Source organism: Melanostigma gelatinosum (genome assembly GCF_949748355.1).
Source record: "Melanostigma gelatinosum genome assembly, chromosome: 14".
Lineage (NCBI taxonomy): Eukaryota > Metazoa > Chordata > Actinopteri > Perciformes > Zoarcidae > Melanostigma > Melanostigma gelatinosum.
Genome location: NC_136647.1, coordinates 22,982,064 through 23,000,757, shown reverse-complemented (window position 1 = coordinate 23,000,757; position 18,694 = coordinate 22,982,064). Strand labels below are relative to the sequence as shown.

The following is an 18,694-nucleotide window of genomic DNA, read 5'->3' as shown; positions in this document are numbered from 1 at the left end:
TATTTATTTATTGAAGGAATTCTGCCCAATCTTCTATCTTTTCGTTGTTGCAGAGATGATATGCCTATTTGAAGCCCACCACTGAACACTCTGAAACTCTCCAGTCTAGATATACAGACTTGTGGACTGCGGACTGTGGAAGCTTTGTAAGGGGAAGCACTTTGTCACTGACTATTTAATGTGGCTCATCTACTCTAAAACCATCATCTTCTCAACCAAGTGTTGTGTGGTAGCGCTGATCTGAGAAAAAACTAAAAGCAAGTACATAAGAGTATAGTGTATCGCCCTGCATTTATGCCCGGGCCACACATTCGTGAGCCCGGCTTGTGCGTGGAGGAATATCTTGACTTTTATTGTGGTGCAGGTAAGAGCAGCCACACAGACTCGGCTGCGTGTCAGCTGTCTCTCTGCTAAGTCTTCTATTCAAAGTCTTGCCTATTTTTCCGCATGTGGTTCATGGCAAAAAAACATAAAAAACTATCTTTTGACAGTAAATCAACATCAACTAACAATGTTACACTACAGTTTGGTTGTCAATATCTGGAAAACATTTCACTGACATAAAATATATATATTCTTATAGATATTCTTAACTTCATCAAAGTGACATATGCTTTTCAGGTTTCACTCGCCTATGTGTGTATATATATATGTGTATATATATATTTGTGTGTATATATATATATATATATATATATATATATATATATATATATATAGCAATAGATGGAAAGCAGAAAAAAAATCCTTATATTCCACTTATGTCATGAGAACAGTGTTTGTTATTGAAAGTGAATTTCTTCAATGTCTGCATCAATGTAAGACATTTTGTAATAAGCATCTTATTCAGTGTGCAGCCTGGTCTCAATCCCAACGTGCCAGCTTGGCCCATCGGCGTCTGATACCGACTCACCGAGGCACCCCTCAGTGTCTGTATGAGAAGCAAAGGGTTTCAGCTACCTGGTCGATACGGAGAAATTAAAATATCACAATATTTTTTACTTTGGATGGGTGCTAAGTTATGAAAGATAATTTGGATATATATTGATTATATATTGATAAGCTCTGACGTTTTTGGTTCTTTTATCTGTACTTTTTAACGATTTGGTGGAGTCAATTTTTTGTCAGACGGAAGCATGTCCTCTGCTCTCTGTGTTAGGACTGAGATCCACGAACTACAAACACGACAACTACACGACACTTGTTAATGTACGTGCAATAAAACATTTGCGAATAAAATGCCAATACTTTCTCAATAAACCTGTTCAACAAGCATAAACATGTCAACAAAAGCGATACCTAATTATTAGGGGTGTAATGGTTCACAAAATTCACGGTTGGGTTGGGTACGATACAGTGGAGCCACGGTTCGGTACGTTTCGGTACAGTAGAAAAACTAAATGCCAGAGAAATGTACTTGATTTTAAAATAGATTCATTCATTACAACTAACATCATGAAGTTATTCTTTGACTTTGAACAATGATGAATGAACAATGAACTATACCTGAGTGACCCATCTTCTGGCGTGTCTTAGCAACACATAAGCATAAAAAACAAAAACTGCTCCTTAATGTTATGTGGTATTGTTACTTACAGATGTAAGTAACATCTTGTATTGTTACTCACATCTTGCAAAAGAGATTTTTAATCTCAATGGGACTACCTGGTTTTTTCTTTTTTTTTATTCAAACGTATTCGGTCATGCGTACCGAACCGTGAGCCTCGTACCGAACGGTTCAATACGAATACGCGTATCGTTACACCCCTACTAATTATCTATGTCAACATATTGCTAAATTTTATACGGAACCGAGCTTATCTACTCCTTCTAAAATATAAGTTATGATTTCTTATGACTCATAAACAGACACAAACTCATTCGCAAACATGATTTAACAGAGTTCAGTATTGATTTTAGCTCCATGTAAAGTCAAAAACATTTTTGTTACTGCTGAATTATTAAATTGGAGTTCTACACAATAAACGCAGAACTAAGCAGAAGAAGAATTATGTTACCTGACAAAAAAGCGTTCACTTTATTACTATTAATTAGTCTTATAACTACTCTGGATCGTCTTCTATGGTTTCAAAGGACTGCTCCGTCACTCTATGGGGATTCGTGCCATTGCAGTGAAATATAAAACATGGAAAAACACACAAATACCATTATGAACAGCAGACCGACAGCCAGTGATCAGAATTGTATCAGATATAGCACCACATATGAAAGTGGCCCAGATCTGGAAAAAAAATCAGAACTCTGTGTCTACATTAAATCAGAACTCTGTCACATGAGGAAAAAAAACATTGGATTTGAGCCACATTTGCTTGTAGTCATATACATAGCCAATAAATGCCTTGTTTATAGGCACCCCCTAACATGTGCACCCTCCACTACAGTGTAAAGCTGAGAATAGAAGGTTCTCACCCCGAATTTGCTGCATCAGCCCACCCTCAGACATACCCGCTTGCTGAAGTCACTCAACACAGAGCTGCATGATCACGTCATGAGAAAAGAAGTGCTACTCACATTCTCACCTCCATTTTCCCACTAGCAGAACAAGTTCTCTTGGCACAGGAAGCATTTCAACTCACACCCACCCTAAACGAATGTGGGTGTCGATTCTACTGTGACTGCACCTTTACTCGGACAGGCCCGTCATCAGCTGGCTCTCCGCACTCTGGCTTACAAGGCTAAGTGAGGGTCAGCCGCACATTACCTCAACCACCTCTGGTGCTAATCTGTCCACATGGGAGAGGGGCCACAGGGAGGCGAATTATAAAGGGCCTGTCAGTGGCAGAGCAGTGCAGCCAGTGACACTGAGTGGAAGCAGTGGCCTTCAGTCCATGTTTCCAGACCTCTCCCCAAACAGCAGCAGAACAGCAGTGGCATGGCCTTGTGAACGACTCCTCTTTGGGAGTAGGGTGGGGGGTGTAGCTATCAGGCAGCCTTGCTGTCATTAAGGTTGAGTGGTGGATCCTGCAAGGACGATGGTTATAGAGAAAAATGGATTCACCACCTGCTCCATAAAAAGGCTTCGGTTCTGTGTCTGATCGCTGAGACTGACTCGAATGTTATGAAGCTTTGATCGTTGCCGTGGTCATCAACATCCAAACCGGTATTGTATATGTATTTACAAAAGAAAAACTAAAAAAGTATGCATTCCATCACCATAAAAATCCCAAATAACCCATGAAATAAGGAATAGTAATCCCAGATTATTGATGACGCATTAACATGAATTATTTTGAGTTATTCTCAGACAGATAGCTGCTTGTCGTGTGTAGACGGTGTGTATGTCAGTGCAGGAGGAAAAGATCAAAAGACTGTCTCAACAAAGCCATTTTATACGTTTGCATATCCTACTATATATTTCTATATTCACATTTTGTAAACATTTGTTTCAATAAACAATCTTTCATTCGACAACAATATTAAAGGGGGGGGGGGGATACAATTAAATTCACAGGCTGCACTGGATGCTCCGTGCGAAAAAGGCAGACGCAGACAGGGACTTAACTCTGACACAATCTACCACGACAGAAGAAATAAATCAGTTTCTCTGACTGAACGGTGAGAGGAGACAGAGAAGAACTCTTCAGGTGTCACAGAGGTGTTCGTCTGTAGCCCTCCACAGGTCAACCACAGAGTTAGCAATGACAAAGGGAGCAGTGGAGAAGAAACTGGGCATTTGACATTGGCAGGAAATGAAATAATGTTCATCTGAAAGTATTCCCAACTGACAAACAAATCATTGGTCTGACATTCTGTGCACAACCTTAAAATAGCATTCGTTGCTCAGTGACTGCTTTGGGTGCAATCACACAATTAAAATCAATGATTCACCAAGACTCCTGGAGGGTCAGGTTATGAATTACATGCCACTCTGAAGACGAGTTCACGGGACATGTATGTGTGCTGAACATGTTGTCCCAGATTGGGCATCACCTTCTTGTCCACCTAATTTATAATCCAGGCATTTTATTTTTTCTAGTGCCGACCGCATTTCTGTAAAAAAAATGTAAAAAAGTAATATTGCTTTTGAAGCTGTGTTGAATGATGCTAATTATTCTGCCGCTCACATCAGCTCAGGTTCCTGTTGGCAGTGGCTTTCTTTATGTGAGAATGATTCTGCTTTGTGTTGCCCTTGACTGTCTTAATAATACAGCCCTGTAGGAATAAAATAGCACCTAACGTTGCCAACGAACAGGAAATCACTCCGATGCAACACATCTTTCATTAAAACATATTGCCAGGAACACACTCATGTTGTAGTTTCCCTGGGCCTTTAACCCATGATGAGCTTGAAGCTAATTGGACTCCTGATCTGAGAGAGAAAAGAGAACTGTTCGAGGGTGGCAAGAACCCTGTCTATTGCTCTTTAAATCTGTTTTTTTTCTTGAATGCAGGTCCCTCAGAGTAATGTCACAATGTGACATACTGACGTCCAAACATCATCAATGGCAATACAACATTCATTCGCGCTATTTCTGTGTGGCAAATGCAAGTTCCTATCATTTTAATATATTTGGTATTTGAGTTGTTTCTGACATTACAGTGTCGTCCAATTCCGGCGTGTCTGCTCTTCTTATTGCTTCAATCAAATCAGAGGCCACAGCCACCCACCTCTCAGCCGACCTAACCAGCTGCCCTTCCAGGCCTTTGCATCCCTGCCTCTTCAGGTGACGGGAGGGTTAGAGAGGCTCCTCACAGGCGAGGCAGTGGGTCCTCACAGCATCAGGCCCGGGGGTGCTGCAGCCGTGTATCAGTTAGCTGTCAAATGTGCAGACAATGCTATCATATAGCAGCTCCACGGCCTCACTCCCACCCACAGAATGAGAATGGCGTCCTTTCATTTCTCTGCTGCTTTCAACACCGTCCAGCCCCTCCTGCTTTGGGAGAAGCTCAAAGCGGGCATGGGTTCCTTGATTACGGACAGGCAGCGGTTCATCTTCCTCCGGGGCAGTCTATTGGATACACTGAGGAGCAGCACAACTGTATTGTCAGCCTTTGAGTTCACTCTCTTAACACCTCTCCTTTTTAAGATTCACCTCAGGGTCATGGCAGCTCCACGAGTTATTTGAAGGCTCCTCTATTGTGCGGTGCATAGGTTAGGCAGCATCAGCGTGACAGAGGAGCAAGAGGTGGATTTCTCCCGAGTGTGGAGACTGAAATGTCTGCTTTCAGTGGATCCGACCGACTACGTAACAAGTTCCACTAATGAGTGGAGGCCAGGACACAATTCTGACTCGAGACATGATCAACACACTGAGGCTGCACAGAGCAGAGGAAGGAAGACAAGGACACCGACTCCCCCCCGTGCTGAGCCGGTGCAGCTATGTTGCACGATCGCCTTCCACCTCATCTAACCATGGTGCAACGGCAAGCTGTTTAGCTGCCCCTCTGTGTCAGCAGTCATTAAACCGTGCAATTATTCTTGTCTAAATACCTTATATCTCAGCTGGCTTGGAGGCAGCTGAAGTGCACTGACCGGCGCTGACAGCTTGAGGATAATGTGTAACTACATTACCGAGGAGTCACATTCCTATCCGTACAAATGTCTTCTTTTATAGCGTACGGTTTGCAAATCATACTTAAGTTAGCAGTCAATTAGCATCTGTAGCACCGTACAGATGTGTGCTACTGTTAAGCATATGTTGAAAACCATGGCTTGATGTTGATTCGGCCTTACCACCGTGCACACATCTTGAGTCATTGTTGACATTTCCTGAATGTGATGCCTATTCTATTTTGCTCTTCATTGAGTCTATTTACCCTTGCTTCTGATCAGTACAGTTCCCTCTTGTTACTATAGAGGCATAATAACGATTACCGGTAAGTCAGCCCTGGCATTGACCCACAGTCTCCCCCCAGCACTCAAAAACAAGCAGGTGGATGTAACAAGTGTATTACAGTCGAAGTATGTGGTGGTTTATGTCTGTTCCTGATGGGGCATGTTTATACACTGTTAGACTGTGTGTCCGTACGTACAGTATGTATGGAGGTGATTGTGACGTTGCAGCACCACACCTGGTCTGTTCTTATACCAGGAACTACATCAAACCTACAGCACAGTTTACAAGCACAAATAACCAGGAATCACAGCGAGGAGAGAGAAGACAAGAAAACACAATTACATGTGATAAAGATATATATATATATATATATATATATATATATATATATATATATATATATATATATATATATATATATATATATATATGTGTGATTATATATATTCATATATATATAATCATATATATATATATATATATATATATATATTCATAGGATTTTCATAGAAATAATATCGTGAATTGTCATTTATGCTACAATCTGATAGAACTAGACTCTATCCAGTCCCTCTAATTCATGAAGTGTGATGACAACAAACCAGCACTGACATTAAAAGTCATAATTGCATTTGTATCACAGACTTAAATCAATACGTGCACATGTCTCCCAGTGCTGGATCTGAGTGGCTCAGCTCCGTGCGTCCAACGAGACCTGAAGCAACCGGATCAATAACATTCAAGGGCAATGAGCAAGAGAAGCTGAACACCGACTTCTGCACATTATGCAACTCCCACATGCCGCGCGTGCAGTGGCCGCACTTCTATCAGCAGCTACGATTCATTTCAAAAACAAAACAAAGGTGCGCGTTGTTTCATGGGCTCCTCCGATGCCCTTTAGGAACTCCCGGTCCGTTGCACTTGATTAGCTGCTTGGACCAACGCTCGCTGTAAAACAGAAGTCGAGCACCATTGCGCACGAGAGGAGATGGTATTAGCGATGTGGGGATGAAATACAGTTAGGAGACTTACTTTAAGACGGCGCTGTCCCCCTGTCTCACGGTGATGTTGTCCTTTAATACAGAATCCCCGCTCCTGGCTGGAACTCCTGCAGGTACAAGGAATAACAATTTAAGTCCGAGGAGGACGAAGCATTTCCCCGGCACCGCCAAATAGCCACAAATCCCCATCATCTGCGGTCACTGCGCAACTTCCAGGAAAACTTGAAAACCGTCGGATATTCCGTTTTTGCGTCTCGAGCTGCGGATCGCGGGTTTCACTCCTCAAACGAGATGCGATGTCGCCTTGTGGAGCTGCAGAGGACCTGGTCGCGCTCCAAGTAAACAGGGCTTGTTACGAAACACTGTCCGTGTCGAAGAACGCAGGAAGACAAAAGTGTCGCTCGAGGAAACTGACTTCGGAGGAGAGAAGAGCACCGCGAGAGAAATACGCACCGTCTCCTCCGCGTCAAACTGCCGTGAAATGGATGCTCTCGGAGAGATGCATCAGCCAAGTCTTGTATGTTTCTCTCTCTCTCTCTCTCTCTCGCTCGCTCTCTCTCTCTCTCTCTCTCTCTCTCTCTCTCTCGCTCTCTCTCTCTCTCTCTCTCTCTCTCTCTCTCTCTCTCTCTCTCTCTCTCTCGCTCGCTCGCTCTCTCTCTCTCTCTCTCTCTCTCTCTCGCTCGCTCGCTCTCTCTCTCTCTCTCTCTCTCTCTCTCGCTCGCTCGCTCTCTCTCTCTCTCTCTCTCTCTCTCTCTCGCTCGCTCGCTCTCTCTCTCTCTCTCTCTCTCTCTCGCTCGCTCGCTCGCTCGCTCTCTCTCTCTCTCTCTCTCTCTCTCGCTCTCTCGCTCTCTCTCTCGCTCGTGTTCTCTTTTTTTCTGTCGTCCGGGTGAGATGGTGTGAGGCTCTAGTATGTAAACTCAATGAAAAAGGCTAATTTCATCGCTTCAGTATAATTTTCTTTCGTTAAGTAGGCTACAGCTTCTGAAGTACTCTCTCTCTCTCTCTCTCTCTCTCTCTCTCTCTCTCTCTCTCTCTCTCTCTCTCTCTCTCTCTCTCTCTCTCTCTCTCTCTCTCTCTCTCTCTCTCTCTCCAGGTAGCATCACTGCTTCCACCATGAGGACCATATGGTCTGCAGCCTGCAGTGTTCTCACATGGTTAGAGTATGTGGCCTCGGGTCCTTCGGGCCAGTGCTTGATAGACACTTGAGACCCCCTGAAAGTCACACCATGAAAAATAAATAGAGGGTGCATTTGTTGTCTTTTAAAAGTGTATTTTGTCCAGCAGTATTCATCCACGTATTCCCAAATAAGAACACAGTGAAATAGTATGGACGGGTTTCCTCTTATATTGCCATTAAATAACTGCTTTTTTCTGGTAAGGCCTTCCTCCATGGGTTGCAAATAGAGCGCAATGTAAATGTTGTGTTGTTTATAAAACCTAACATTACTACATAGTCTCACTGCAGTTCGTGAAATAGTCACAAAATGACGTTTTTTTTCATGTCGCTCCGAATTACTTACTTTAAAAACAAAAGTTTAGTTTAGGCAGGTACATCGACATAAATGTGTGTCATGAAATCTCTTATATTGCGTAATGAGTCTGTGTGAGAGTTCAGCATATCACTGGAGCACTAGGGGACCCCTGATTGCCACCAGGTTGGTTTATAGTAGACACTCCTATTTAGCAACATGACAAATATTATTTAATGCAACACATTTGATATGATTTCACCATAGTGTGAGCCTGGATGCCATGGAGAGACTTCATGTGAGCAGTTAGAGTATTCACTCTCTTACTAATTGGGATCACTTGGCTCTCAGAACAGGTGACCATGCAGGAGCGCCTGAAGGCCTGGAGGTTACAAAACATTGTGAAATCAATTTCACGATGATCCAATTCACTTGAAACAATTCCACTCAGAGAATGAATCCTGCAGTATATTCTAATAATAGATGTTCCACTGTAATCTCAGTAAGTGACGAAACAGAGAAAGTATGGTAAAAGAAAACGTTACAGATTATTGTTTATTTGAAAAAGAGTATGAGTATACAAATCAGAGAGATGTGAAAACTGCAAGATGCAGGAGTGAATGTTATTTTTTATTCTCCTTTATATCATGATTTAAAAAGTTGATGTGGCTGATTTAGATTTGGTAGATATTGGAAATGGAACTTTTGATAATATTTTTGCATTTTCTGAATATCTTTTTGAAAGCATGGGAACAGAGGAGAAAAGTAACATATGATATGCGGTCCTGCGACTCGCTTTTATATGGATTGCAGGCTCTTGGGTTATGAACTATAGGTGTTGTTTTTCCGTTGAGGCATATCTCCTGGAGCATTATGTGTGATTTATGTTGTTATTTGGTTGATTTTAATGTATTTGCTGTTCGATGATGGTGGGTTAACTTGCTGGAATGTTTGGCTTGTTTTTCGATAACAGTTCTGAATAATTCAATAAGTACCGGTCATGTCATGGTCATTCATTCAATCATTCTTTCAAATAACAACGAAATCTCTTCAAATATGAGTCCTGTGTGTATTTATTTGGTTAGCATGACATGAAACAGGTCAAGGACCCACCAGGCTGAATTAGATCGTGGCCTCTGTCCTCGTGCTCGTTGAATGACACAGACCTAGAAACAACAATATTTTCAGATGTCCTTAACATCATCGAGGACAGTGTTTCTCAAATGGGGGCACGTGAAGGCACTCCAGGGGGTACGTGAGATATTTAAAATTAGCATCCATTCAAAAATCCTTAAAAAATATATTTTTTATAAATATTCAATAAAATATAAGTGTAACTTCATAAACTGAATTGTATATTCAGTAGGCTATTCAATTTCATTATCCTAACCAATGCAATCTTCAGTGTTGACAGTTTAATAAATCAGACACTGATGATCTTTTTTCCAACCAAAAAGGCTTTGCGCTGGTTAGGGGGTACATGGCTGAAAAAAGTTTGAGAACCACTGATCTAAGAATACAGCCAAGGTTCGATGGGCAACCAGGCAAAGCTTATGACCTGGAAGCTTGTTTGTGTCTGGAATATGCCAACATTTTTGTTTTAAGACCTTTTTCAATGGTGTTTTGTGCTGACATGTTGAATATTTAATAAATGTATCTGTGTTTGATCAAGTTATAACACAGCACACCTGGAGCCAGCTTGTATGCACAGTGAAAGAGCCCTAGCTCCCCAAGCCATGCGGGTGCAACTCTGCTGTCACTCGAAGCAATAACAAGTTTGACTTCCAAGAATAAAATAACAGATCTTCTGGCGATGTTCCACAACCACGAGGCCCATAGAGCAAGCTCACTAGCATTTTCTTGAACTCCTCCTCCCAGCCTTCGATCCAGCATCATTCTTATTCACATGGACACAGGAAGAAAATAACTTTGGACTCTGGTCCTAACTTTTAAGACTTTAGGACCTAATCATTTAAATAAGGGCTCATATTGGCAAGTTGATTGACTTAACAATAAATATATCTGCTGACTTACTGACGTCTCCTTCACATTGATAATCTATGGGAGAAAGTCTTTTTGGGATCAATGGTACCACCCGACGGGCCCAGAGGTTTTAATTCCATCATTTGGCCACTATGTCAAATTTCAAAGCACAGTGCTCTTTCTGGGGGCTTTCTATAGATCACTGTGTCCATCAGCTGTTTCCTGAGCCCTAACAAGTTCCCAAAAAGTTTTGATGTTTAATGTTTTGCCCCATTGATCTCTGCCTGGAAACATCTGCATGGATTTATTAAAAGCTACAGCACCACCTTGTAGACCTGGAAGGTGTCATTTTAGACTAACTTCATTTCATTTCATGTGCTTGTATGATGGACAGGGTGAGAGGACAAAAGGGAGTCTGAACCGTAGTACGTCACGTTTTGAGTCGTCAGTCAGTAAAGTTAACTTAATCTACGCTCTTTTACACCTACATGGTTTTGTTGCCTAAACCAAACTGTGAAGACATGAGTTTATTTTAAAAAGATAGTATGTTCTTGACGATTGGAAACTGACCCTGACTCCTGTAATATCCAAAGCTGAAGCTAGAAGTAGAGCATCATAGTGTAAAGCTTTGAGCAACTGACCAAGCAATGGATGAACATGATTAGGCATTATGTTCGGCAAAAGCCTGAGATACATGGGTCAATACTTGTAACTTAATGATCAGGCCATCACATTTACCGAACCAGTTTACTCTCAGGTTGTTATTGAGGAATTATGATGATGTCTTGTCCCAGAGAAATTGAGCTAAGATAAGACTTAATTAAAATGATATCTACCTGGGATGCAACACAAGTCCTGACTGTGCTCGTCGTAATGGTTTTTAAATTAAAATCCGTCCCTGACTGCAGCAAAATCTAAGATATGTGGTCTTAATTAGAGTCAAGGGTACGGGGGGGGGGGTGGGCTGAGGCCCTTGTTCACAGAACCCCCTCCCCTCAGTCGATTAAGGCTGCAACATTTGGCCATGCGATTTCCTGTTAACACCTTGGTGGCATCTGCTATCAATTCACTGTGAGGATAAAGACAGTAAGAACACCATCAAGAGAGAGAAGGAAGAGTCGCAGGTATGTGCAGTATTTTCAGCAATCAGTTCTGCATGGATAAAATGACATCGCAATCCATTTCAATCCATGTCATGTGCATTAGGTTTTAGACTCTCATTGTTCTGCCTAACAGCGGGTCAGGTACCTTACAGGTAACCTTGTGAAAGCTCCACCACGAGCGAGGGTGTCAAGCATGCAGAAATGACAAATTAGAATGGCATTGTTTGTTGCACAACCCACACGAATCACTCCTGATGTATCAGGACGACGGGGAGAGCAAAAGAAGAAAGCCAAACGATGTGGACTATGTCAACTACCCATGCTCTAAAATAGGAGGTGGACATATTGATTTTAACAGGCCCAAATGAACAAAGCCATTTCACCTAAATCTTTTTGATCGGTCGCAGCCGTATGCAGCCCAGCTCCTCCCGGCAGATTGTGTTTCTCATTTATTTCACTGATATATGCAGTGACATTCACATAATTTCCGACTGCGGCGCATTAAAAACAGGCCCTGCGTGGTTTATGCAAACAATCCATGCTAATCTTCATTCACATCATGCAAGGATGGCAGCGCTAGCAGACAATAGACCGGCCACTGACCAAAGCAAGCTAATACCCATGCAAAAACATGAGGAGACTGAATAAAGAGCACTCACTCAATGGATTCAGTCATCTGCAGAAGCTCAGAATCCACTGGCACAAGAACACTGATGTTATGCCACTTATTCATGAGTGGCCGGCATTCTGAGGTCAGTCCAAGTTTTGGGAAATGTTTTGAAATGAGAAAGAGCTTGTTTGCAGCAGTAGCAGGAATCAGTCTGCTGTTCTGCTGCGTTGGCTGGATGCATTCAGGTAAATGAGCTTGAGTTCATGTGAGTTATGTTTGGGTTAGGAACTAGAATGTTGAGTTGATAATCTAAATCCAATTAGGACATTTTCAACTGTATGAATAAACACCGTGCATTATTATTATTAACATCAGGAGAATAATTTCATCTGTGGATTTTGTCCCCATCAAGCACTGTGGAATTGCTGTAAGAGAGGATATCTGAATGAAGCTCCAGCATAAGTTCAGCCAGGAAGACTGTACTCTTGCATGCTTCGGCCGGTAGATTATTTCACTCCTCACACAAGTTTACGCATTTCCTTGCTGTCATTGTTCGAGGCTGTCAGTCATGATATCAGCTGTTTAGATCAGCTGGTCTCTTCTATTCAATAGCACAATGAAACAATGACATGGTTAGCCTATCATCTTGCTGCTGTCTCTTTAAATATGATTGTCTCTCTACCTTCAGTACGTTCATGCTGCTGTTACGCACCCCTTCACCTCCTCATCTCCACCCAATCTTAGCAGATTCATCAGCTTCATCAACTCATCATTCTATCAGCCTCATTAGGCACCACCACCACCCGTGTCTGGACTCCACGGGGGATTTATCTTGCTGCTGCTCAGGGCAGACACCCCTCCATTACAACTCTCCCAGTAGAATCCAAGCACCAAAGACTCTGTCAAAACTTTATCATCGCATATCATCTGTTATTAATAAACAATTATCTTCTTCATCTGGTGTCTCTCCTGATTTAAATGTCAAGTAGGGACCAGAGGAACAATTACACTCACCAAACAAATGCACATGTCAAATGGTTACTAGAAAAAACAGGATCACCAATCAATTAGGAAGAAATAACTGCTTTGCTATTCAACTTTAATTGACTGAAGTTCTGGACTGACAGCGTTTTCTCTTTGAGAACAGACTGAGTGCTTCTGTTGACAGATTTTTTTAATTTATTTTTTTTATCAAAATGCAACTTGATCCAGGTCTGCTTTATACTGTGTAGGCGCTTAAGTGCTTTTGGCATGGATAGCTGCACATGATTCCAACTTTGATCTCAGATAACTACATCAGTCGGCAGTTATCAGACAGCTTTAATCAGACGCGTTAGTTGCAGTCTCAGCGTGTGGAACAAAAGGTTGTTTATGTCTGTCGCCAGCCTTTAAAATACAGGGTTGGTCTTTGTCACATCTGATCCCGATCCCAGCCTGCCCCGGTTCTCTCTTTAAATGCTGCGGGATGTGTCGCAAAGTCAGTCAATGTATGCATGGCGTGAGGCCATGAATTATTTAAGAAGCCGGTTCCTTTAACTGATTTGAATGTTCAGACATCCTTTGTTGTCAATAGTTGTAATTCTCCTAGCAGGCACCGTGCTCAGCAGATATGCTGATACAGGCTCACTGACCTCTCTTTTCTGTTGTGCATGTGATGGAATTAAAACTGTGGGCACAAAGACGCGGCATTGATACGAAATGCGTTACATTTATAAAACATATTTTTTCCAGCCCGTCAACATTTCCTCCATTTTTAGCAGCTCTATTGACTGCAAGCAATGGACATAAGAGCTGCCTGAAAGTCGAAGCTAAATCCTGCTGCATTAAGGCATCCAGCCTTTATGAGAGCCTTGAAAATATGAAAGGCATCAACAAGGACAATAAGGTGTGTGTGTGTGTGTGCCTTTCCACAGCCATGCTAGCATATTCACTTTGAGTTTGAAAGAGAAGAAATTTGTTTCTCTTGGCCTTTATTTTTGTTCACCATTAAATTGAAACCTGATTTCAATGTCGGTAAAAGAAGGCAGTTGTAGTTTATGTAACACACATCCGTCTGGATAGAATTGAATCTGGGATTGGGACTCTAAATGGTTTGGATAATGATGGCTTTGTGCTGGTATTTGAACAGATACCTTGGGGGGAAAGCCTAATACGTTTTTGGAGTGTGTAGGACAAAGAGATAAGACTAATGAAGAGCCAAACGATCCGGCAGTATTTAGTTATTTTTACAACAAAAACACTTTGGCAGCTTCTTCGGCAAACAACCAATACTTTTCCCCTTAACAAACAATAGTGAAATCCCAATATGATGGGTTTTTAAGACTTTTCAGTTTCTGTCTCTTTGGTAACTGTACACATTGAGATTCTCAGATTTACAGACTGGTTCTCCAGGACATGGTTGCCGTCTCATCAGCATTAAATTGTCTTTAACCCAAAGGTTATAAACAATGTAGACGGTGACAATAACAGTGTCCAATCTGAAGTCAGAGGAGTGGCTATACCTATACCAGAGATGGATCCTGCTCACTTCAATGTGAATGCATCTGAATGAGCAATTTCCATTCCAATATTAGTCAAATGGAACTAATACCTTTGGATAGAACGAATCAACCACTCAGATCATATTTGACACTGACATATGGATGGCGGTTTTGGGAAAGTTGGGAAAAAATATCTACATGATGAGGGAATATTCAAAGAGGTTACGCACAATTTCATCCAATTTCCACATCGTCGGGACTCAATCAGAAAGTGATATCAGTGATGAATTATTTGTCAGTGTCACTTTAGTTGCCCTAATGGTGGGGTGGGGGGGGGGGGGTTCTGTTTTCAGTGCTGGATTTAGAGGCATATAAACAAACTGTGATCTTGCAGAAAGAAGTGTTTTCTTTGCGTGTTCATAGCCACAAGAAACTAAACCACGGTAGACCTCTGCATATTCAAAATGTTAATGACGGCCCTTATTTGAAATGCACATTAGCCTGGGACACTTTATTCTAAAAGCACTGCTTGTGTGAATGTTGTTTCAGATCTAGCATTTGTGTATATGAGAGCTTTGCTACAAAATAATACAATATTCTGTGATTGTATAGACTGGTTGGATTCCGGTCAGAGATATATTTTGAATCTCATTCCACAACCTCATGCAAATGCTGTAATTAAAAAAATAAATGCCAGATATAAAAATAATAATCATGATAATGTTTAGGAGATTATGTGTTTCAAAGATGTGCAGAAAGAAAGAAATATGAAGTTCATGCAATTTGAGTACAAGTCAGCTCAGTGTTGTTATTGTCTTATTTTCTAAAACACAGTCCAAGTTTAATCGTAACATCTGCTGGACAAAAGGGGATTTGTGGAAACAGCAGTTAACTTTAATGTAGGAATGAGCATCAACAATTTGGTTGAAGTTGTTGGCAATTTATGGTATTTAAGATACTTAGGCACAGCTCATTCTGTGTAATGTGTTTATATGAGTAGCTAAATCAGACAGTAAGTAACTTGATTCATTTAAATTCATGTTTGTCCACAATGTATGATCGGAATCCCACAAACCATCTTGTTCCCTGTGTTAACCATGTCCTTTAGTGTGTCTGTATTATGAAATGTCACTTCTCAAGCACAGAGTTTTGCTTTTGCATGGTGCAAACTTACTTCAGCTACTTAGGATGGTAGCTTAGTTTGCTACAACTACTTTTTTCTGTCGGAAAATGGAACAAAGCACAAACATACTAATGCTAGCTAAAAATAATGCTCAGTTAAACTTAATTATGATTAAATAAAACGTGGATGCTCATGTATTTAAAGCTAGTGTGCATTTCCGTCAGAATCAAAATCGTGCCCATTTCTTTGCTTCAATGCTGGTTTATGGCCATCCTGTCTTAATTGCCATTGTGCGATATCTCAACCAATTGTTCAAGCTTGAGTCGCAGGCGGAGAACAGGATGAGGAATAAAAGGAAGAAGATTGTGCTAAAATGCTTCTGACTGTCTCAGAGGCTGTGTGGGTGAATCAAACTTTCGAAAGCGGAAAGTAACTAAAAGCTATTTGCACACATCAATGCTTCACATGTGTGGATTTTATTCAATAGGGAAAAAAAGAACCCGCATCTAGTGTCTGGATCACACAGATCTTCCCATTGAGTTTTCTGCCATGAAAGAAACGGACATTACAGTCATATATTTAATCATGTGTACGATGTTCCTCTCATTAGTTTGTTACCACGTCCCAGCCCTTCTTTTAATGTAGATGTGCTGTTGACTGCAGTGGTGTATGAAGTACTCAAAAGCCATACTTGAGTAAAAGTAAAGATACATTACTGGAAAACTACTCCAGTAAAAGTAAAAAGTCACCTCTTAGAATACTACTTGAGTGAAAGTCTTAAGTATCTGATATTTATTGTACTTAAGTACAAAAGTACTTAAGTATCAAAAGTAATTTTCTGATATTAAATGTACATCATAACCTGAACATTAAATGAACATCATAACCTGTTCATTGAAAGTAAAAGTACAAGTAAATGCTGTTAATAAAAAAGCAAAGTGTCAGAATTTTGAGAATTATGAAGTTTATTCTTTTAAGTGCTGTGGCACCATGACCAAGGACATGGAGCTGTGTTGAACATAATTGGGTTGGCTGTGATCCATTCAGGAGCAACAATGTTCAACATAATATATTGTACATAAGTATACTTTTGCATCTACTATGAACTTATCATCATCATTCTCTGAAAAGCAATATGACACTGAAGGAGTTGTAACAGTGTGTTTATAAGTATGCTCATTCCGACTAGAGGATGTAGAGGGCAAATGCATCATATTATGTTCAGCAAAACATATCCACTTGATGCATCAGGTCAGTGTTTAGAGAAAGGACGCCTGCCTTGTAAACTCCTATGGGCCTGATTTGAACACACAGGTTTTGCTCAAGCTGAATCTGCAATTGGGTGACTGCTACCATCATAACTCCATATGATCATCCACAACATGACTCAAATATCAAAACATGATCAATACTAAAGCAGCAGCGAAAGGAACAACCCAGTCATTACTTGAAACTGAGAAATGTCCTGTTCATCTTCAAAAGAAGTTGGTTTTCAAAATTGCGAGAATTCAGTCTCGCTCTTCTTGGGCTGAAGACTAGTCCTGCGATGCTAAATAGCCTTTCACAGGCCGCTGAGGCAGGTAGAGGTGTGTTCAGCGTCACAGACAGCTTGCGCACAGCTGCGAAGGATTTCCCTAATGCTAACGCTAATGCTAACGCTGCGCTCTCTCGGCTCCCGTCAATCCTATGGTGTGGTAGCTAGCTTTAGCTAACATTAGACACTAGTGCTGCACAACTGTCAACACTTCCTCAGCTCACTAACTCGCTAGCGATCCACTGGTGTTGGTCATCGTCACCACCGTCGTTTGTTGCGGGAGTAGCAGGTGCTTCCATTTCTGCTTCCATCATGAAATCAGTCATCGTAGAGTGGAATTATACTCATGTAGTCGCCCGCTAGCTTATAGCATGTAGCATCCTGGGCATCACTGGGAATCAAAACACCGCGGCTTTGAGAGCACTTGTTTGCAATTGTGCATGAACGTGATTAACCAATGATTTAACTTGCTGCTAGGACCACTGATTCACCAAACCTGCTTTCAGTCTCTGTTCCACCACAGTCCCCGACGCTGCTCTCATGATTCATTTTTTTCTAAAGATAGATTTGATTTCGTAGCGAGTAACGAAGGTTTCAGGGGAAATGTATCGGAGTCAAAGTATCAGTTTTCTTTGCAAAATGTAGTGAAGTAAAAGTAAAAGTCAGCAGAAATATAAGTAGTAAAGTAAAGTACAGATACCCAAAAAAACTACTTAAGTACAGTAACGAAGTATTTCTACTTCGTTACTATACACCACTGGTTGACTGTTCATAATGCCGTTATAGGTGTGTTATTGTTCTTTTACAGCACATGCAGTCAACGTATATTTGCACACCAAGTTCACACTGGACGTTGGATCAACTTTGCAACAGATGGTGTGTGTGTGTAAGTGTTACTCATGTTGTGGGGACATAAATCTGTGTATACATTACATGGTGGGGACTTGCCTTTCTCTTGGGGACAAAATCCATGTCCATAACATAAATCATTACATTTTATGGTGAAGATGTGGTTTAAGGCTATGTTAAGGTCAGGTTTTGGCTGAGATGTAGACTTCGACTTGAGACTTGATTTTTACATATACGGGATGATCCCGGCTCCTCCAGTTCTCATGTCGAACCCTAAATTGCTCCTAAATTGTGCCATTGGTGTGTGTGTGTGTGAATGTTGACATGCAGTGTAAAGCGCTTTCATTTCAATGCAAGTCCATTTACCAAGTCAAAGACTTGAGACTTGACTTGGACTTGAAAAAAATGATCTCTGCGTTTTAGGTTGAGGTTCAAGTAATGGTTGATTCGCCAAGTGACAGTTATGGTAAGGGTACCTCTCCAGAATATGAATGTAAGTCAATGTAATGTATTTTAAAATGGTGGAAACACAACTGTATATGTCCAATCAAAATGACAAATAGATTGGCAGTGATCATCTTTTGGACATGCACGGTCACTAATCCCGATACTGTATGATAAAATCAATGGAAATACTTTAAACTGATCACTGATCACCAAACTTTAGTAATTCTGTTTTTTCTGGTTCTATCTCAATTGTTTGCAGAAAAGAATGACAGCACAATATTGCTAATTGTTTGTTGA

General features: G+C 41.1%; 1 protein-coding gene across 1 annotated transcript in view; it reads right to left on the bottom strand.

Moving 5' to 3' along the window:
* opcml (opioid binding protein/cell adhesion molecule-like) overlaps nucleotides 1–6,988 on the bottom strand; it is a gene marked incomplete at its 5' end in the record, with an annotated part of 194,383 nt that extends 187,395 nt beyond the window's left edge. Inside the window, one exon of the mRNA XM_079284081.1 lies at nucleotides 6,831–6,988. Coding sequence (XP_079140207.1) covers nucleotides 6,831–6,988 — 158 coding nt within the window. The remainder of the gene's footprint in view (nucleotides 1–6,830) is intronic.
* Between the last annotated feature and the right edge of the window lie 11,706 nt (nucleotides 6,989–18,694).